The sequence below is a fragment of the Brachycentrus maculatus genome, unplaced genomic scaffold, assembly GCF_059751285.1.
Source record: "Brachycentrus maculatus isolate JH-2025_06_01 unplaced genomic scaffold, ASM5975128v1 h1tg000057l, whole genome shotgun sequence".
Lineage (NCBI taxonomy): Eukaryota > Metazoa > Arthropoda > Insecta > Trichoptera > Brachycentridae > Brachycentrus > Brachycentrus maculatus.
Genome location: NW_028280811.1, coordinates 1,237,303 through 1,261,454, shown reverse-complemented (window position 1 = coordinate 1,261,454; position 24,152 = coordinate 1,237,303). Strand labels below are relative to the sequence as shown.

Here is a 24,152-nt window from a genome sequence, read left to right as displayed (position 1 = left end):
TTGTAATAAAAGTGAAACCTAGCAAATTATATATTGTTTTATTTTAAAAAAATCATTTATTTTCTTCAAACATTAAAAAAAATTGACCAAGGAATTATTTTTTATTTATAGAGTTGGCGATAAATTTGTAAAACTCCATTTTAATTTATATATTAAATTTTAAATCAAACGCTGATTTATTGAGTCTTCTACGCTGTATTTTATTGTTTAAAAATTCTCAGTCCATTTAATTTTCACATTCGTTTGAAAATGCCATAACTATGCGAAATAATTGTCACAAAATTTACTTTTTAATCATAGAATATATGGTGTTTGAAAATGATGTGGAATGCATCAAAACATGTGTCACAGTAGATTTTAAGAAATAGTGGTATTTACTAAGTGAATCATTAATTAAAAATGGATAGATTTTACCACAAAGTGACTGCCGAATCAATTAATGAAAATAGAATATAACTTATTGACTAAAAAAAATCAGTGTTTGATTTAACATTTAAAATACAAATGATTTTTACTATTGTGAATTTAACAACATTGTCCCTATTTCGGTCAGTATAACAATGGTATTTGAATTGCTTAAATTGCTGCTTTGTATGTGTGATGAATCTGTAATAGTGTATTGATTTATTTTGTAATTTGCAGGTTTGCCAACCGAACATAAACTGTTCACTGGAAGAGAATAGATGGAGGTACATAACTAACTTCACCTGCAACGGAGCCGATGATCATCTTCTAAAGGAGATGAGGTTATCGTTTCCCAGCGGCCATTCTTCTTTCTCGACATTCACCATGATCTATGTTGCGGTAAGTTTATAACTGCACCATATTAGGTAGCCAAAACTGCTGGAGATGACTACTACTGAAGAAGGAATGTGTATTTGATTACGCATTTTTATCAATTGTTGCGCGGTATGATCGATAATCCTGAAATTACCCGGAACATTGGTCTGTATGTTCCCGATAGTTACCTAAGACAGCGTCAACATAGTTGTTTCACATTCCTATACACAGGACCAACCTGCCGATGGTTATGCCTGTAGGAAGAGCTACCGCTATGTTGAACAATATCTCATTGGATATTGATTTGTTCCATGTGTCTGAAGGAGTTTTCCGAAGCGGGATTCTTCTACACCTTTAGCAATAGTTCTTGCATATATATTTTAATGTATTTTTAATGTATACGATTTAAATTTTTTATAGTTTGTAATGTATATATTAATTGAAATAAATAAATAAAATTTAATTGAATTGAATTGAACTGTCAATATATCGATAAACATAAATTTCTGTTAAAATATTGCCAATTACTATGTATTTTGTTAATTAATTATGTTTGTGGAAGAGTGACTTAATGCCTAAGAGTAGAATCATAAAACTTTTGCATCGGCTACAAATTATTTTAAAATTTCTACTGTGACGGGACAGTTTTACACATCTGCAAAAATTTGCATCGTTTTTGAAAAATGGATATAAATTTTAAACTAGTAGGAGTTTTAAACAAAAATTTCATAGATATTTATTTATAACCGGAAGTATTTAATTGTTTTTTTTTTTAATGTGTTTTGGAGGCCACATGTTATTTTGTTCTAATTTTTATCTTTTTAGTGGCATCTGTGGACAAAATCTTAAAGTAATATTGCTCTGACCGATATTTTTTACGTTGAAAGTATGATGTATGTGACTCCTATACCAGTCATCGGTGGCGAATGTGTTAATATTCAGTGCACACTTTATGATCTTTTTAGGGACCAAGTAACACTGAAGGATTATTGTATATGTTTATGTTCAAATTGATATCTTGGTTTCATCAAAAGTAATTGAACATGTTTTTTTTCTAACAGGCTGTGGTTAAGAGACTCTTCGATCTGATTTCATAATATGTATTATCCGTAACATTCATTAAAAATATAAACATAAAATATTTTCTTCTACAAACCCTCATCTGCACCCAATGGTGCAAAGGGCACTGCATAATATAAATGCAGTGTTATCTTAATAGTTTACACTTGAAGGAAAGATGATCAATTTTCAGCTTCAGATACCAATGAAGGGTTATATTGAATAAATATTGCAATGAAAAAATCACTTCTATTTATTTGACCCTCCCCTCTGGGAATCGAACCCGAGACCTCCAGTATGGTAGCTGAGCGTGCTGACCATTACACTACTACGGAGGGGAATATAAATTATACTTTAAAATCATAAATATGAGAAATACTTTAAAAATCCACTAACCAAGTGATTATTATACTAGTTTGTTTGGATACAATGTTAAAATGCAAATGTGTGGTATGTATGTGCATCTACCAATCTCATTTTATCTAAATGTGACACTTTACTGAAGAGGTATGCCGCTTCTACTCCAGACATAAACAAAAACAATCAGCTTGGAATTTTTATGGCCTTCCCATATGCTTTTTTTAATGTCGACAGATCCTGGGTGGTCTTGTGTGTATTTTTTAATTACATATGCAATATTTTACTGTTAACCCTCAAAACTCCTATGTGGAGTGTGGCTCAATATGGTATTCATTACGTCTACTCTGATGTTGAGTTTAGCTCTTTTCAATTTCTTAAATTATTTTCAGTAATTATGCGCACTACAATTTACCAATACAAAATTAATGTAAGACCTATTTTTTAAAACTTTTTTGTAAATCATTTAAGGAATTGGTGCTAGGTAAAAAATCATTAATTAGGAATTGAGTGCCAAGGGTTAATAATTATGTATTGAGATTTTAATATTGTAAAACTTTATTTTCGTCCCAAGTCTACTTGATTATTTGTAATTTTTGCAACACACGGATCATAGTACAAGAGCAGTTTTATAAATAGCCCTGCTGACAAGTTTTTTCTTCTCTTTTTTCTTGAAACATTTGGTCCTGCTATTTTTCAACAGGTAAGTGTTAGAAGGTGAAAAGAAGATCAAGAAGTAAAAATAAAAATTTTAAGTCGATAACTCATTTTACCAAATTCTAGTTTAATAATAATCTAAAAATTGTCCGCTTCCATAGTGTAATGGTCATCACGTTTGGCTACCGTTCTGGAGGTCCCAGGTTCGATTCCAGGGGGGGGTCAAATAAATAAAAGTGATTTTTTCACTCTAATATTTATTCAATAATACCCTGGACTGGTGCCTGAATCGGAGGGCTGATCACCTTTCCTTTATATGTTTGATCAAGATAACACTACATTTATATGATGCAGTGCCCTATGCACCATTGGGGTGTAGATAAGGGTTTGAATGAAAAAAAATTGGTTTGGAACCTTGTCACTCTAGGATTACGGGGATACGAGGTGTTTTTTAAAAAATTCATCGAAAAATACTAAACAAGTTTGGTTTAGCAAAACTCTCTTTCGTAAATATATTAAACCACCAGAGTATGTTCAAAACAGTTCCATTAATTATCTTCCGAATGCTGGCATGTATAGCACCTTCTCTAGGCAACTAGAATCCGCTGAAATGCGAGTGCTTAGATGGTCAGCGGGAGTGTCCCTTACAGACAAAATAAAGAGTTCACACATTCGTGGAAGCCTGGGCATAACAGACATAAATAGGAAGGTAGAGGAAAGACGATTGAGATGGTATGGGCATATAGGACGCAGAGAACCTGAGCATTTCGTAAACCAGGCAATAGCAGTGGATCTTCCTCAAAAGATATCTAGAGGAAGACCAAAAAATTCATGGCTGCTGCAAAGAGAGAACATAGTTCGAAGACATGGCCTAGGTGACGTTGTCCATGACAGAAGGACCTACAACCTGAGTACGAGGAGAGCTGACCCCAGCAGTCTACAAAGACGATAAGTTGGGATGTAGCCAGGAAGAAGAATATTCAATTAATCATTTTGTTTAATATTTTTCTAGGTCTACCTTCAGTGTCGCCTTCGTTGGTCCGGTTCCAAACTTCTGCGCCATGGAATCCAGTTTGTATTCCTCATGTTAGCCTGGTACACCGTACTGTCTCGCATATCTGACTACAAGCATCACTGGAGCGATGTCCTGGGCGGGGCTTGCATTGGCATCGTATCTGCCATAGTCATTGTAAGTATAGACCCATGTTATCTTGTCATATTTCAGTAACATTACTTTTCATGTTAGCCTGGTGTCTGCCTCCATGAGAAGGAAACTAATCTACAGCTAGTGACGTAAGTTTGATTGTATTTTGAGTACTAAAACTATTCTATGCAATATAATACCATCACACTGCATATTACAAGCAACTGTTGGTGTGCAATTATACAGCTTGTTCATATATCGCTCACTCCTTTCAAGAACGTCATAAATAAAAAATCGTCAATTTTCAGTTGTGCATGTTTTCGGAATGCCCAGAAAATGTACTATATCCCAGCAAAAGAGGCATATTTTTAACTTGATATTTACCCGCTACAGGGCAGAAAATGTTGTTTTTGCATTTTGAAGAAAACGTATTTTTTAATTATTTTTTTAAATGTACAAAATTTTTTTCAAATGGAGAAAAAACATTCAGGTTTTACCTAAAAAGATCTGTTTATCACTAAAAAGTTCAATGAGTGGCTTGATATTTATTTTTAATACATTGTGTTATATTTTTAAACTTTAAAAACATTCTCCTGAAAAATGAAGTTTTTAGACTTATGACGTTCTTGAAAGGAGTGAGCAATATGTGGATTGAAATACACATAATTGTTATTAATGTTCATGTGAGATATGTCTTCTACAAGGGGGGGATAAGGGTAATCACCATCTTCTAGTACATACATAATACTTGCGGAGAGCACCTGCCAAATACTGCTAACCTTTATTGGGTAATTTATTTTTTGATTCAATAAAAAAAAATATGTTCCCCATTTTTATTTATGAAATATAGTATTCTGTCAAAACAAAAGTAATAAAATTAAATATCTATTTTCTACCTCCTTTATAGCTAACAGTGATTTTTTCACATAATACTACATATTTTCCATTTCAACACTGCCCAAAAAATTTCACAATAATTTTTAAATTGTAGTAAAAATAAATATGTATATAAAATTTTGTATAATGTGTATGTTTGACATGAATTACTAGCAAAATATAAGGATTATAAAACCCATTTTTCTAAACAAATAACCCCATATTTTAGGTCTTTACTAATAGATAAAGAGCATGAATTAAACATACTTCTCTTTACGTATGGTACTTCAACGTTGCCTTGAAATTAACCACTCATTTTTTGCATGTTGTCATTTCCAGCAAAACTTGATCGATAAATCCTGTTGTCATCCCACTAACAAACCTCGGATCAAATACACAGAGATTTACGACTCTTATGAAACATCTAGGAATATAGACACTGAGAATGGTGATTCCTATGAAAGAACACCATTACTCTCTTAAATCATTCATCTGTGAGTAGTCTCCAGCATAACATCCTTATTGTTGACTCTTTTCAACTACTTATGCATGTACAAACCTTTTTTTTGTAATCGATGTTTATCATTTCGTAAAATCTGGTTTACTCGTTGTTTACACATGTATACTGAAGGAAGTCATTAAAGATTTATTGAGTTTTGGGTAGTCTTTTAATTATTTTATTACTTTTATGTGTTTATCTCCGGAAAACATCCTCACTTACACTATATTCCTGTTTACACTAACAAAGAAAAAATTAATTAACCACCACGCTGCTACCCCGGAGGGGTAGTTAGAGAGAATAGAACACCACACGACTCTGTCTTTCCAAACATTCTTTACCTCTTCCACATCCATGAATCTCCTCACACATATCCGCCAATTATTCCAACTCCAGACCTGATTATTCAAGTATTTGAAATACTCGATCCTGCCAAGTTTTCCTCGGTCTTCCTTTGCTCGTATTATTACACTACATTCACCTCTTAAATTTATTAAACTGTTCTTTCCTCATTCATTTGTTCCACATGTCCAAACCATCTCAAAACTCCTTTCTTAATTTTATCAATAATGAATATTTCAGTTTTGAATTAATTCCTTATTTCACCAATCGACCATCTGTCATACATTTTTAAAACGTTTTTGCATATTTTTTTTATATGGTTAAACAGACGTTTTCACGCAATTTTTATTGGTGGTTACATTCACCATTTCCTGAAAGAAAGAAACAGTTTAGAATGACAAGGAGCATTTACATTTCAGGCATATCTAGATAATCCTATTTCATATTTAAAGTAATCGGTACTCAATATTATCGGCCTTTTTTATTATTTAACTTTGTTAGTAAATAGCATTACTATATTGTATTTTACTTAAATTAAATCACATTTCAAGAAAGTATTGCGTTAAAAAATGAACTTCACATGTTAATATGCAAACGGTTTTCATCACGATGAGTTTCAAAATGTGCTTTAGTTCTTAAATATTTAATTAATTGCATTAAAGTTTTTTTTTTTGCTTTTTAAAAACACGATAATATATTGTTTTTTTTATACATGCAAGTTTTTGAAGCATGGTATTTTTTATTACATATAATAAATAAATTAATATATTATTTTAAAAACAGTCAAACAACCAAAAACCTTCCACCTTACATGAATATTGCAATAGATTTTTTAAAACATAAATTGCACCATTTTTGAAATACAGTACTCAATTATACTGTCATCTATCTCTAAACTTTCTGGGGCCCCTATCCACACCTAAGTGGTGCATAGGGCACCACATTGAATTTACTCGTTCGCTGATTACATGAAGGCAGGGTGATCAGTCGTGCGCTTCAGATTCTTGGATCTATGTGAGAACACATACTGCTATGAGAATGAAAATGGAGGAAAAGTAGAATAGTAGTAATTGGTTGGTATTCTCGGGGTTGCACACCCATATTGTGTAAACTTGCATAACACAATCTACCGTTAAGATGTGTGAATCCTTTGACTTCAATGTTGGTAATATAGACTGCTATATTATTTGCTTTCTTTTTATAATTATTATTTCATATTATTTCAGTCTTACCACCTTTATATTATCATTAAAATATGTGTAAAGCTGTATTATAAAAAGAATAAGCATACCCTGCCTACCTCAGAACAGGTATCTCCAAATACCTTGTGAGGATAGACAGTGTCCAATAAAAAAAAAAAATAATAAATATATGTTTATATATAAATATGTATAACTTAAGTACAAAATTATATTAAATAATAAACGCTGTTCTGCAGCACTGAACCTGAAGACATGGGCAATCAAATTAAAAATCCGAAATTGATAATGACCTTTTTAAAAAAAGTTTTTACTTAATTTCATTTGATTATTGAAAACTAATCATGCCAATTAGAACATAAATTCAATTGCAACTTACGCATTTATAGCTCCTAAAAATATATATTTGACAATTTGATAACAAATACATCAACTGGAAAGAAATACAAACCGAGAAAAAGTATCAAATACCATCCCAATCTGGTAACCAAGAATGTAATGAATACCATCTCAATCCGGTAAACAAAAAAGTACCGAATACCATTTCAATCTGGTAAACAAATGTAATGAATACGATCACAATCTGGTAAACAAAAAAGTAATGAATACCATCTCAATCTGGAAACAAAAAGTAACAGTTACCCATTAGACACATCTCTAGTGCAATATATGTACACATTTACTTGAATCGGTATAATTTTATTATCATCACTTTTGTATTTTGGGTGTTCAAAGTGAATACTTTTATAATACTGATCCAAATTGCTGTAATATGTAGCTCTGCCCTGTCACCTACATTTGCCACTGCTAGTTTTATCACATATGTTTACACATTGTCGTGATAATACATATTGTATTTTAGTATTGCCAGGTGGTCACCAACAATTATTTTGATTCAGTACTTATTTAATACTTAAAATAATAATACAAAATGATTTATTTATTGACTTGGCGTCTAATTTGTAGAACTCCATTTTAATTTATGTATTAATTTTAAATCAAACACAGATTTTTTGAGTCTACTAAGTTGTATTTTATTAACAAAAAACACATAAAAAATTATATTGTGACAATTGTTTCGCCTTGTTAGGGCATTATCAAACGAATGTGAAGATCAAATGGACTACGGTCCTTATGTAGCTATACAATTCTAAGTGACAGTTTTAACATGTGCAGCAATAAATTATGGGAGACAACAGTAGCTAATGGGGGATGTAGGTATGTACCCTTCCACAATATAATTTTTTATGTGTTTTTTGTTAATAAAATACAACTTAGTAGACTCAAAAAATCTGTGTTTGATTATTAATACATAAATACAAAATGATATTTTCATTTGAAATACTTATTATTTCTCCTGCTGTAGTATTTAAATAAAAAAAATTGATTGCACCCCGGTCTTATGGGAATTTTTTAAAATAAAAATGAAAGATTACAAATTTTATTTTTTAACTAGCTGCACCTGGCCACGTGTTGCTGTGGCTCAGTCTGGTTAAATAGAAAAAAAGAAAAGAGGTAGCTTACATTTCACAATGCTTGTGGGTATGCAATATTTTAGGAACTGTCAAGGAACATTCTTCGCCATTAGCAATGTGTAGTATTGCATGTGTTGCTGTTATGTAAAAAAGATACCTATGTTTTTTTTAAACTATCGTAGGTATAAAGAGATATATTTGCATATTTGGTAAATAACTTTTGAAGATTTGAGACTTTGATAATCTATCATTTAAATGTTTATTTATATTGATAGATAAAATCACGCTCCATTTATAATTCTAGATTGTGTCGAAATTTCAAAGCAATTGGTGAATAACTTAATAACAGAATTAGATATCAGAATTTGAGGTATCTCTACATGAGAGAGTACGGCTATTATCCTTGGCTCTACCCGACCCAGTTTCTCCAGGGTATGCTTGGCTACAATAGTTTAGAGACTAGAAGGAATGTGTATTTGATTACGCATTTTTATCGATTGTTGCGCGGTATGATCGATAATCCTGAAATTATCCGGAACATTGGTCTGTATGTTCCCGATAGTTACCTAAGACAGCGTCGGCATAGATTGTTTCACATTCCTATACACAGGACTGTAGGAAGAGCTACCGCTATGTTGAACAATATCACATTGGATATTGATCTGTTCCATGTGTCCGAAGGAGTTTTCCGAAGCGGGATTCTTCTACACCTTTAAGTCTTCTTGCTTACTTTTACTTTTAATATATACGCCTTGAATATTGTTTGTTATGTATATATTATTTTTTTATTGAATAAATTGAATTGAATTGAAATTGAATTGAATTGAATTTGAGATGTTGAACAAAGATTTAATATTTATTTCTGTAGATTTTACATATAACTTTACTTTGCACGAGTATGTGTTGTTTGCATCCCCAAATACCCTGGCCTTTCTTTATTTGTTAAGTGCTTCAATAAATTATTACAACATTGGTACAATCTGTTAATGTATTCATAAATTTTAGCACATACCCGTAATCTTCTATCAAACTTATATAAGGATGGTTGGCTCCGTTAAAAAACTCACTTGTTTCAAAGCAAAATTAACAATGACAGATCACCTCGCATTTATAAGGAAGATCTAGAATACATCTTCTTCTTTTGTCTCGATCCTGTGGATTGGTCTTCAGCAACAAATGTCACCTTCTTCGCCACTCCGGTCTATTTCGCGAAACCCTCTTCAGCTCCTCATACGTGGAACAGCCCATGTCCTCGTATAAGTCGCAAAGGTTGCAAAGTCCTCTGGCATTTGTTCCATCCATCATCCCTCTATTATCAGGTGCAGGAAACCTTACTGTCGCAACACGTGACCGATCCATTTTGCATGTCTCTTCGAGATAGTCACGAGTAGGTGCCTTCATTCTTTGATTATTCGTAGTACCCATTCGTTGGAGTTGTGGTCTCTCCAGTATATCCCTAGGGTTCTTCTATAGGTCCATATCTCGAACGCATTCAGCCTATTATCTCTTTCAGATAAGCACCATGTCTCGCAGCCATACAGTAACACACTCCATACATACGTTTTGACAAGAAGTTTGCGTAGTTTCAGATCTATGTTATTTGATTGAAATATTATTATTATTATTATTTTTAGGGATAAACCTGCAAAGCCTCTATTAGAAGCTTTTGCATGTAGGATAGTAAGAATAGGGAAGGTGAATGTGAAAAATACATCACACACACCCAGACCAATTAAAAATAAATCATTCTTGAATTTATTTTGCACTTGGCAGGATCGAACCCACAATGCCAGTTTCGCAGTAGAGCGTCTACGCAAGTATGCCATGGCGCCTGCTGTGATTGATTTTCTGTTTAACGCAAATCTTGCCTGGTGTATGCGACTGTCAATCTCGCCTTTTTACCGGCCATCCCAAAATATTCTGCTTCCGAGGTATTCTAACTCTTTCACACTAGTCTAATAATCTTTTATTTTTCAGTTCTCCTGTGTATCTGATCTATGGAAACCTCGCCCCACGCCCGCTCCAAGGCTGAGAGAGAACAATGAGTCCTTTTGTAACAGCGGAGGAGCCGGGAACGGCTCGACTATAGCGTCTGTATGACCCGGAGACGGGAATATTTGCTAAGCAACTTACCCGGAAACGCTAAAGGTCATACAAGCCGCTTATCAAACTTGACAGCTAATCAAGTGCAGCTAGCCTAGTAAGTTGCGAACAGCTTATTTGTGACTTATATTATCACCAATTACTACAAATCTGACTGTTGAGACAATCGTTTGATGGACTGAAGAAGTGCTTCAACTATTTGGAATAATGTGTCTTAATTACAAATAGTGATAAAAAAAATAGCATATAATTTATATTTGAAGCACTAACTTTGTGATTTTCCATTTTATAATTAAAATATAACTTTGTTTCATTATAAATAATTTTAAATATTTTATTATAACTAAATTTTAATGTCCACCGGTTTCATAGCTAACCGCTTCTTTATCAAGACTGATTTATACTCAGTCTTGATAAAGAAGCGGTTAGCTTCGAAACCAGTAGACATTATAATTATGTTATAATAAAATGTTTATAGTGATTTTAAGTTTTAGTTATATTTTAATTATAAAAAAATAGTCTTTTGTATTTCACGTTTAGGTATGTATAAGTTTTTTAAAAAATACCAACTGACATTCCTATGTTGAAGGTTGCTATGTAGAACATATTTTTCATTTTATCATCTTCATTTCTCATCCTAAATTATTTTTATTAGATGTAAGTACATACACTCAAATTATGTATTATAACAACTATGATATTTATAAGTTAGTACAGATTTTAGTGCAGCTATGACATACAATGCTATTTTTACTTATTTCTGAAACATTATCTTAATGTTATTATTGTTTTTACGTATTTTCCAGCAATTTTAAACTAAAATATACCTTTCTTTCAATGCAGCTTGTATGTTTTATGTAATGTCTGCTTTTAATGTTAATCCTGATTGGTAAGGGTCCTGTAAGTACGGAAAGTTTAGGAACTATTTTTTTTCATAGGTGATGATGCAATGTCACTTTGAAAATGTTGACAAAAATAATATCTGAACTTCTTTTACTTAAATATTCCCATACCGATTGGAGTATGTCAGATGGTCCATTATAAATTTGCAACTTTATTTGTAGGTCTGGAATGGCCATAAGAGTTTTTTTTATAAACACCGTGGTAAATAATATGATTGCAACGCGCCCAATGATTTTTGGCACAGATTTCTTTTTTTTTAGCTTAAAAAAAAAACAAATCATAATTACCATTTATTTTGAAATATTACTTAATAATAATCACAATTTGATAATTTTCTTGACTTCTATTTGCACCCAATAGCGAATAAGGTACTGCATTAACGACACTGTGTTTATTCTATTGCGAAATAGCTGTGTCCGGCCACGCTTTGTTGTGGCTCGGTCTGATTTAATGGAAAAGAAAGAAAATAGAAAGCACACATAATTTGACAATGCTTGTGATGAAGCTATGAAAATATTAAAAATCTACATAATAACAATGCAATCGAAAACATTAAAAAGCTATGTGACAGCAGTTGTCAAGAAGTATGCTGTAAGCCATCAGCAATTTTAGTATTGCGTGTGTGCTATTATGTTCATCAGATGGCGCTACTATTATGGTAAAAAATTGTTTGTTTTTTTTTAATTTTTAAAAACACCCTTTACTTGTCATCTGTTACATTTTTATTTATATGGAAGATGAAAATTAAATAAAAACAAGTGTGTTTTAAAATGCGACAATATGTCAACATTTTAAAGCAATCGGTGGATAACTTCAGGAGATTTAAGATTTTGAATGTACAAACATTTACAATTTTTTATATAAATATATTATATGGAAGCAAGGTGATCAATCTCGATCCCCCAATTCTTGGATCTAGAAGTGGAATTTATTTAATAAGATAAAATAATGTAAGTGATGGAGCTTAGGGTGCAAGACATTTATACTGCAATGGAAAGTAAGCTGAAAAGGAAGAAATAGGAATAAATAATAACATAAAAAACAAGAAAAGAAGAAAAGCAGCTCTTGGAATTGCAAATCCATATGCTTATGAGTTCCACAAGGTAAATTATTATGTCATATTGGCATTTTTGTCTTTTTGACCCTTTTTCTTCAATTTGAAGAAAGAAAACACAAAATTTCTCTGGCTTTTTCCTAAACCTAGCCCTTTTTCTAAACACAGTTGATAGTAAAGAATGGAAACAAAATATGATTGTACATTACAAACTACGTAGTAAATATATTAATGTAGTTTTATCTTTAAAATGTTACTTTGGATACATAAAAAAAAGCTATTTTATTTTCTGTTTGGGCAACTATTTTTATAGTTTATTATACGATAGTTTTGTAATTTTTAATGGTTTAGAATCTCAAAATAATCTAATTAAAATCTATGAAACTAAATTTAATATTTATATTATATAAAATCAAAGCGCATAATGTACTATAATATTATGTGTATTGCTTTTGTGAATTTTACGATATGTCTAATAATATGTATATTTATTATTAATAACGTACTCTATAAATATGTGTATATTTAATAGTATTTTTTATTATGATATGAAAACAATTTGCAGTTACTACATTCTTTATACTGTGACACATTACTGTTGAATGATATTCAAAACCATGAGTATATTATTTTGAAAATTAAAACAAATTGGTTTATTGAAAAAATTAATATAAATTACTAAAAAATACTGACAAGATTCCTTGTACATTATTTTTTATTTATTATTAAAGATTATTTCTATTTATTACATCACATGTTCTTTTTTACTATCTTTTTACAAAATGTGATTATTATTAGATGTGTGCATTATGATTGCTGAGCAAAATATCAATGCCTTTGTATTTTACATTTGTTATAATAGAATCATGTTTTTGTTTCTATTTGCAATTACTGAGATTAATAATCTGTTAATGACTAATTGGCTTCTCTTTGCAATAATAAGCAACCCGTAGAGCTTATATCTATAAATGATATTTCCATTTTAAGTTGAAGAAAAATGTCTAAAAAATTAAAAGTATTTTTTTTGTTTCTCTTTTTTAAGTTATCACTAAATGAGGCTATTACTTCAAAAGTTAACCCTGCAATAGTATTTTTTTTTCTTCAAAATGTGACAAAATAAAAATATGTATACATATGCGGTACATAGAAATTAAAATTACAATTGAATCATAGATTAACCAAAAAGATTTGTTGTGTTTTTCTTCAATATAAAGGCCATATTTAACAAAAAAAATATGATTAAAGAAAACACTTGTTTTTTACCACTTGAGTTTTATTATAGACTACATGTTTCAGAAGTTAAACTTCCATCATTCAGGTCTGTATAATAACATTAAAAAAATTTAATGGTAAAAAACAAGTGTTTTCTTTAATCATTGTAACATGTCTTACCACAAAGTTAATGCCGAAACAATAAATAAAATAACAAAAAATATTGTTTTTTACGTTGGTATGTACATTTACAATGATATATATATTTATATAAAATTTTGTGTTCAAATTATTTAGAGTTATGTAGGTACATAATCATATCAGCAGGACAATACTATTATATGTGTATTATATTTATTTACTAATATAAGTTATTTATTTTTGAAATAGCTGTACCCAGCCACGCATTGCCGTGGCTCAGTATGTTTAAACGGAAAAGAAAGAAAACAGAAAGCACATATCGCTCACTCCTTTCAACAACATCATAAATCAAAAAACTTGATATTTCAAGAGATCGTTTTTAATGTTTAAAAATATAATAAAATGTATTAAAAATAAATATCGAGCCACTTATTGAACTTTTTACTGTGCAGCATATCTTTTTAGGTAAAACCTGAATGTTTTTTCCCCATTTGAAAAATATTTAGTATATGTATTAAAAAAAATAATAAATCAATACCCTTTCTTCAAAATGCAAAAACAACACTTTCTGCTCTGTAGCGGGTAAATGTTATGTTAAAAATATGCCGCTCTTGCTGGGATAAAGTACATTTTCTGGGCATTCCGAAAACATGCACAACTGAAAATTGTCGATTTTTGATAGATGAAGTTGTTGAAAGGAGTGAGCGATATGTCTAATATGTTTAATTTCATAATGCTTATGAAGCAATGAAAACATAAAAAACTATGAAACAATGTTGCAATAAAAAATATTGTAAATGCCAAGTGACAACAGTGTCAAGAAATACGCTGTCTGCCATGAGCAATGTTTGGTATTACGTGTGTCGCTGTTACATCCAACAGATGGCGTTGCCATTGTATTAAAAGAGCTGTGTAAAAAACATAACTTTACCTCTCCCAGGTAAAACCACCTGTCACAGGTGCATATAAAAACATGCCTGTATTCCAATGCAACATTATGTCAAAATTTCAAAGCAATCGGAGAGTAAATTTGTGATTTTAACAAACCAGAATTGAATTTTTTATTCATATAAATAAAATTTAAGGTTTTTTGTGCAGAATTGGTATCACTTGAAATGTGTAACACTTTCTCTAAGGTACATGTCAACTTAAATAATATCAAATATTTGTAATTATTTATGGGCGACCGATGTCAAAAATTCAATATTTCCCATTTTAAAATCTATTTTCCGAGAAGTTTTTTGTTTTTGGATTTCTCTTTTTAACCTTTTCATAGCGGCAAATAAATTACGCGGCAGTGCTCAACAGGCCAAGTATTTTTTTGAAAAAAAAAAGTTGTCTAAAGATTTTTTTTTGTTGTTTTTATTGAATTATAATTTACTTACCAAATATTATATCCCGCATCGATTGTTAGAGTTTTATTCTTGAAGTTAAACCAGTTTCAAATTTTCAGGGTTGTCACACTAAGTCGCACACGCAAGTTTTTATTAAATTTAATATTAACACACAACTATTATTTATCAATGGAATATTTTAAAATAATAAGAAAAACACAAAAAAATTGAGCAAAATAAAAACCCCTGGCGTTCAAAACAATCGATTAAAATAATCAATATTTCAAGTGGTTTGAGTGGTAGCCCTAATGACATCTGTCAACTGTCAGCTGAAAGTGATACCGATAAATCACTTAAAAGTATTTAAAAACTTTATAAAATATTTTGTGACAACTTCAACTGATGGCAATGTATGTTCCGTTTTTGACAGATTGTCAATATGAGTTAAAACTGCGGAGTAATACGTCATCAAAAGTACTGACGAGATATCTCGTCTCTGGCCATACGGGCACTCCGCCATTTGCCGAGATATCTCGTCTCTGGCAACCATCGGGTTAATACAACCAGCGAGAGATCTTTTTTTTACAAGGTGAACTCGCAAAGCCCTCTAAATGGAAATCTTCATGTATACAAACAATAAATCACAATACCCTTAGCTATTGAAAACATAACTTTTTGCAATTGGCAAGAATTGTGTTTCGCGAAGCCAATTTTCTTTACACCCTTGAATGTAATGAGAACAAAATATTAAAAAATGCAAAAATTTTAACGATAATTTGGGGGTGTTTTAAAACTTTTATTTAAGAATTGATATAATTATTTTTATTAATAATCTGTATTCTTCAATGGCAGCTTGATATTTTATTTCATAAAATGGTGCCTAAAGTAGTAGATTTACAAAATTATTATATTTTACTTTAGTTCTTTGAGGACTGAGCTTACTTTTTTAAATATTAAGATCAGTATTATGAAAATTAGCAATATTATGGTTAAGAATCTTTCTTTGTATAAATTAACATGGTTGGTTTGTCTTTTTTATGTTTTAAGAGTGTAAGAACAAATGTATTGCTGAAATAAATGTGTTGTGGACATGTTTCGTAGTTTTAAAATCTGTTATGGAAATCTCATTAGTAAATAAAGTTTGAATATATATTTAATGCTTTGTTTTATTTTCATCACACTTTTATACCTTTATATAAGTTTGGGCTAGTTACACACTACTAATGTGTATATAGTGTAAAACCCTTAAATGAAAATTGCTTTTCTTTGTTTTCCACTTAATATTCCTTCTCATTTCCTTACCCTTTCCAATTTATTAGTAATATCCTTCACCCTTCTACTCCCACATATTTTTTTTTCTTTATTAACATAAATTGTATACATTTATTTAAATCACAATTTTGAACATATTTTTTAAAAAGATTGCAGAGACCCACCTAGCCACCTTGTGTGTCTTGTCGGTGGAGTTCTTTTTGAATACATTTTTATTAGTTTTTAACCATTTTAACCTAATATACACACAAAAAAGAGAGAAAAATTAAGAATATAAACATTTTACAATTTTCATAAATTTGACTCTTGATCATTAACCTAACCATCACGCCGCTACGCACAGGGGTAGGCAGAGAAAATAGAACGCCACACGACTGTCTTTGCAAATATTATTCGCCTTCTTCCACATTCATGCATCTCGTCATACATACCCGTCAATTATTCCGACTCCTGACCTGGCTACTTTGGAGTATTTGAAATACTTGATATTGTCAAATTTTCCTCTGTCTTCCTCTGCTTATATTACCAACTACATTCACCTCGTGTATTGATTTTACCGCTCTTTCTTCACTCATTCGATTCACATGCCCAAACCATCTCAACACGCCTTTCTTAATTTTATCTTTAATGTTTATCTAACCCAGACAATTCATAAAATATAGTGCAGGTAGCTACGAATAAAAAAATTGGTATTCAAAATCGCGATACGAGACATAATGGATGCAGACTTCGTTAAAAGACTTTTTATTAAAAAAAACGTTTTTGTATTGAAAAAATTAGTTTTCTTCCAAATAAATATATGGTTTCAGAAAAAAAACAGAAATTGAAAAGTAATATATTAATAATAAAGGGAAATATTGAAAAGTAAGGAGTTGTAATAAACATATTTAAAATTAAAATAAAAAGTCACATTCCAATACATATTGTAAAAAGTAACCGTGCGCAAAAACACGTCCGATCAATCGCGCGGTCGTCCGCGTAATAATTTCAACGTTTTAGATCTCGGCCTTAAGTGCCTGTAATTTACTAGAGAATATGAATATTTTTACTAAACTGGGGGTTAGGTTCAGCCTTCTTCATACTGCCTTTTCGTTACAATATAAATTTCAAAGGCAATTGTGAATCGTGCATAATTCAGTTTACGACTATCTGTACTTATCTATTATTTCCATGTAAAATCTTTGATTTTTATTATTCGGAGAAAACTCACTTTCCAATGGACAACGGTTGCGTCGTAAACAAATCGCTAATGAGATGCATCCCAACGTGTATGCAAGAATGCATCATCGCTAGATGCTAAATGAACGATTTTCTACATACAATTAATATGAAAATCATCCAATAACAGGCATGAGGCTAGAAATTTTTCAATTTCTAGAATCATTTGAATATGTTTACTGAAGCATTGCATTCCTGCACGATGGTTGTGTACCCCGTATTTATTAATCCGTATACAATAACGATCTTCATACTTTTTTTTAACTTAAAAAAACTGTAAACAGGGAATACTTGCTTTATAGGAGTACACAACATTTCTTGATGAATTCCGATTACAATAAAACCTAGACATAACGGGCATGTTGGGGGGAGGGGTGTCCGTTAAAGCCAAAAGTCTGTTATATAAAATAAATCAAAAACTTTTTTTCGAAAATGTGAATACTGTATTTGGATTTAAATAAACAATATGAAACATAAACAAAATTATATTTATTGTCTTCGGACACTCGTCGTGAAGTGACGTCGCTGTTTTATGTCTACGCGCTTGCATGTAATTCTTCGAAAAAGGAATCATAATTTTTTTTGCTCTTTTGAAGTATTGAGACATGTGTGATATTATGGCCGCTCAAAATTGTTGACATGCGGCTACACTTTAATTTTTAAAAAAAATAATTATATTTTTTTAGAATTTAAACATGTATAATATAAACAGAACGTTTCTAATTAGTTTACATTTGATCGGATTTTTTGTATGAATCAGAAGGCCGGTCAATAGAATTGAAATAAAGAAGATTCTTACAATTTGTTTTAATGATCTTATACCGAAATATTTCAAAAGTCAAATTGTAATAAATATTGATGTCCATAATTTTAAAAAAAAATAGAAATTTACATAGGAATAGAAAAACGTTGAATATAAGAACAAGAAAAAATATTATCTCAAAAATGTTAAATGTACAAAGATGCACGAGTATGATGAGAATACAAAATAAAACAAAATGATGTGAATGTAATAAGATGAAAATGTAATTGCTGACTGTAGATATAATATTAACAGTAATTTGTTTTAATTTGTACCAGAAGATGAAAACAATTGTCGTTTTCGAAACTAGTCGTAATATCAAAATAAAACTCAATTCAGTGGATTATTCAAGTGTTTAATTTAATTAAAATAATATTAACAGATTATACAATAAACAGTTAAATATTAAAATTTATATTTGAAGCACTAACGTTGTGATTTTCCATTTTATAATTTAAATGTAACGTTGTTTTAAAATCACTTTAAATATTTTATTATAACTTAATTATTATGTCTACCGGTTAGCTTCGAAACCGGTATATATTATAATGAAGTTATAATAAAATATTTATAGTGATTTTAAAACAAAGTTACATTTTAATTATAGTTAAATATTAGTAAATATTAATAACTGAATTAAGTAAACAGTAAAATAGTAAACTATTTTTTTTCCTATATTCTGTAATATGTGAGTGAATCATTCACATTCACGAGTATAAATACAATGTTGTTCATACTTTGTAAACTATTGTTGCAAACTGACAAGTGATGCCTTCTTCATTCATATTCAAACTGGCCTTCATTACTATTCAGTATTCATACAAATTTAGCATCACTAACTGCAGTCATGTACACGCATAAGTAAAAATAATCTGAAAATCTATTTGGCTATGTTACTTTTCGTACACCTCCTCAGATTAGTAGCATGTTTGACTATCACACGAGTACTCGTATATATAGTAATACTCTGGGGATATTCAAGCCGAAACACTTCTCTAATCTAGATCTTTCATCTCGATGTTATGTCGCCTAAGGTCTGGTCACTGCTTACTGCTTACTTCCTTTGCATCTCTTTGTATGATAAAGTAAATTACATTGCCAAATTGCGAATGTGGAAAAGATATAGGGGATACGAACATTACTTTATTCCATTGTCCTTTTACAATAGAGAAGGAGAACTTCCCAAACAGATTAATGCAAGCAGAAATTCAACTCCCCACCCAAATATCCACCGTTCTTTCTAATCTTAATTCTAAATTTCTCATAACCTCTAAAATGCTAATGTTTAACACATTTAAACTGTTTTTTTTCTTCTTTTATTTGTAAATAAGTTTATTTGTCTAGTCCGCCTCCGTGGTGTAATGGTAAGCATGCTCGGCTACCGTTCTGGAGGTCCCGGGTTCGATTCCCAGGGGGGGTCAAATAAATATAAGTGATTTTTTCACTGTAATATTTATTCAATATTACCCTGGACTGGTGCCTGAAGTGGAGGGCTGATCACCTTTCTTTCATGTGTAAACGATCGAGATAACACTGCGTTTAAATGAAGCAGTGCCCTATGCACCATTGGGGTGCGGATAAGGTTTTATTATTTATTATTATTTGTAAATAAATATAAGACTTGACACTGGCAAAAACATCCTTTCACTGGGTGACCGCCAATTTTTTAAATGACTGGGGACTGATTTTAATAAATTTCCTGTGGCATGATTAGGTAAAATAATTAAAATTTATACTAATCTGGCATCTGATAGCAAAATGATCACGTTATCGATCAAGATATCATTGAGAGATGAATCCAATTCTCAAATTTCCATTTTCCATTTCATCATATTTGTTTTTCCAACTTGACAAGTAAATATTTCTTATTTTTCGCGTCGAAAAATTCAAATACATAAAATATTACCACGGATTAAAGAAAACTGAGATGCAATTTGTCGTATGTCGGGCCTTAAGAGAACTCAATAGTCCGGTACCAGCAGATCTATCCCTAATTTTCTACATTTATTTATACTAACCAAACAAAAATGTCTCTTTTCTGGTGACAAAAACTACTCCCGTTCATTCATTCCCTCTCTCATGTTCGTTTGCCGTTTTACTGTGAACATGAATAAAATACGCAATGGGTATAGTGTGTAGGCACTTATTTACAATATAACGAATCGCTACCCATCACAGATTATAATAATATGCAGATTATAACAAGAAACCTTGGTCGCATTGTAATAGAGTGTAACATTCCTGTGTTGTGGGTGCCCACGTCTACCGTTCTCCGCTTCCATATTAACGTTAACGTTTGGACGGTCACGTGGGACGAGACTTGCCAATAATAACAGGACTAGTTTATTGATTAATTCGATAATAATCGTTGTTTCAATTTTGGCATTGATACTCAAATTTTGAAAAAGTAAAAAAACGTTAACTGAGCAAGAAGTGAAATTGTAAGATAAATTATAAATATTAAGAAGTGTCCGGGGATACTCGACGGACTCATGTCCAGGGGTACGCGATTACATAGATAAAAAAATGTCAAAGTAATATTTAAACATTGTTCAATGGAAATAATCATAACATTTAGGTATTTCAAAACTTTTTTAAATTATTAAAGAAAACACTTGTATTTTTACCACTTGAGTTTATTTATGACAACTAATTTCGGAAGCTAAGCTTCCATCTTCAGGTCTAAATGTAAACTATAAACTGCTTACATTTAGACCTGAAGATGGAAGCTTTGTTTAAATAAAATCAAGTGGTAAAAAATTAATGAATTACCAAAAAATATTATTTAATTAATCGGATAGCAACACGACCGTTTATTACGAAAACACTTTTACTCGGTAAACGCCCAAGTTAATGCAAGTTAATTGTAATAATAAGTACATTTATTTTTACAAGATTAAAAAAAAAATCGATTTTGGCTTAAGTTTTATTTTCGTATTCGGTTTAATTTTTCGTAATCCTAATGTCCGGAGTTACCCGGCATTTCCCTTCTTTCTTGAAAATAATTACGTTTTCCCAAGAAGAACTTTTTTACCCCATTGTGTCTTTAAGTTAGGTACTTTACTGTGTTGCAAGATTACCTCTTATTTTTATTATTTAATTTTTTTTGTCATATTTACTTCTTAGTTTACTATAGATACTCAATGTTTAGTTAAATGTTATGACTTATTTTATATTCAATTATTTACACCCCACTTTTTGTATTTTTACTACCCCATTTTTGCTTTATAAACTCTTTTACAATCATTTTTTGTTATAGGTACCTTGTGATATGTAATATATAACATTATCCCAAAATAAGTCGTTCCAATCACTAATAAGAATATGTATGTTTTAATTTTTTTATAAATGAAATTTGTATCATTTCTTTCCCGTAATATTTATTTTATTTATTTAATATAGTTACAAAAAATATAACAATTAAACTCATTTGCTACATATTTCTACTTTTAACGTATCTTATACATATTAGTTACTCTGTGCCTCTCCAAAAAGAGACTAAGCTCTTGTACATACTTGGATAGGGACTTACTCTCATAAAATGTTTTTTCATTTTTATGATTTTTTTCTGTGTTTTTTGTGAATATGTCATGTGAATGATATAATACTTTTTTCTTTGTATTATTTGTTTTGTGTTTTTTTTTGTGAAAATCTTAAATGATATTTTTCGTATTATTTTTTTTGTGATTTTTGTGAATATGTCATACGAATGATCAAATATTTTTTTTCTTTGTATTATTTTGTTGTGAATATGTTATATCAAATTATATTGCACTTCATAATTAAATATTTTTAATATTAAAAAAACTTTGTGGAGTAGGTACCTTCGTATATTATGAATAAAAATAATTTTAAATTATCCACCAGGAACGAGAGATGTGAACATTCATCCCACACAGTCATCGTGCGAGCATAATGTTACACTTTGTCATTGTGTTACAAACATTACAAATAAAAGATCTACATATTGAACGAGTCCTTAGTATACCTGACAATACACTTGACAGTAACCCTGAAATATGTATTATGTAATTATACAATCTCCCACGTGGACACCTGAGAACAAAAGACATCGTAATGTCAATTTATAAATAAAAACCTAACATTGTCTCACCAATAAAACAATAAAATGGGATGTTCCATTAAAATTAATGTTTTTATTTACAAAATTCTCAAATATCTATACAAAAAAATGTAAATGATAAAAAATAAATTATCTGGTCAAATTATAAGCTTAATAATAAAAATGAAAATGGTATTTTCTGGCGTTTCTCATGTGTGTGATTATAATCCAGGATTCGGATCTCACATACTAATATAAGACTTTCTGCTTAATAAAAAGCTTCTTTACATCTCACCAATAGATGTCTCTAGTGAAGTTCTAGTGATTCATGAACAAGGTTTCTAAATTGGTTCATATATAGAACTTCCAAGAATTTGAGTAGTGTGGTTGTCAATAATGGGTAGAATTGGTGAATGTTACACGTGTGTAAAGTGATCACTTAAACCAGCCTATGACGGTCGTAAGCCCCGTAAATGCCCAGACTTCCATATTCTTCTTCATCTTTGATGAGATGTCAAAAAATAATATGTAAATGATCGTTTGTTCATGGTCTTCAATCTGTTAATGTTATTCACCGATTGCTTTGAAATTTTGACACAGCGTTGCATTTTTTATATCCCTTTGACAGGATATTTTTTAAAACAGCTTTTTAGTTTATGTTAAACGTATTAGGTATTCTCGTAATACTAAACTTAGCTCATGGTGGCAGCATGCTTCGTGACATTTGTTAAAATATTGTTAAATTAAACATATAACATAGAAATGTGTGTGTTTTTTTAAATTTTATCAGACAGAGCCACAGCATCACCAGACTGCTAGTTTCTTCTTCTTTTTAATGGCTTTTCACCCATCTTGAGTGTTATAGACAGTGTCGAGTTATTAGAGATATACAATAACTCGTTATCGTAAAATCTAATACCTGCATACATGATTGAGTCATTCAAATTTCAAAAAGTAGAAGAACGTTATAAAAAATGTGTATCTCTACAATTTTCCTTTTATTATTTCAGAAGAATGCCAAAAGCTGATTTTTATATCTACCAAATCCTTGTAGGTCACAATGTGTTCATAGGCTACCTCCATCCTCTCAAGCTTCTCATGTGATGAGGCTTTTAAAGATGTCCTTATTCCATTAATGCATTGCTTCTGTTCTGCTTTCAGATACAGCAGCTAGAGGCGCGATACAAAAGTCTGAATAAGGACCTTCGCAACTTTGGATCGATGATAATTCATAAGGAACTTACTCGAGGGGTAGTAACTTTCAAAAGGCAAGATAATATTAAAATAAACCAACGCAGATTACAAAATACCAGAAACATTTCTTTCCTTCAAACGAAGCCCTTTTGATATACCGTATAAGAAGATTTTGGAATTGTACATACAAGGTAAAAGCCAACAATATAAATGAATGATAATTTTTCTTAATACATTTTTCTTAATATATATTTTGATTAGTCGTAGACAGGGGCGTGCTTTCCATATAGCCAGAAAAGTAGTGCCTATCCTAACTTAATCGCGTGATATATAAAACTGCAACTAATACCTACTCTACCTTACTAAGTACATAGTACCTAGCTAACCTTACTACCCACCTCTACTGCCTACACTAGTAAGTAGTACCAGCTTACCTTACTACCTACCTCTACTGTCTACCCTCGTAAG

General features: G+C 30.7%; 1 protein-coding gene across 2 annotated transcripts in view; it reads left to right on the top strand.

Moving 5' to 3' along the window:
• The window catches only part of LOC148311761 (putative phosphatidate phosphatase), a 29,987-nt gene extending 19,256 nt beyond the window's left edge, over positions 1-10,731 (top strand). Inside the window, exons 4-6 of one of the 2 annotated variants that reach the window (XM_088278432.1) lie at positions 643-804; positions 3,866-4,042; positions 10,366-10,731. In XM_088278432.1, coding sequence (XP_088134558.1) covers positions 643-804; positions 3,866-4,042; positions 10,366-10,488 — 462 coding nt within the window. In that variant the 3' untranslated portion in view covers positions 10,489-10,731. Of the gene's footprint in view, positions 1-642; positions 805-3,865; positions 4,043-5,212; positions 5,546-10,365 lie in introns of those variants that run through there. The other variant, XM_088278431.1, reaches the window with a different exon arrangement.
• The last annotated feature ends 13,421 nt before the right edge of the window (positions 10,732-24,152 follow it).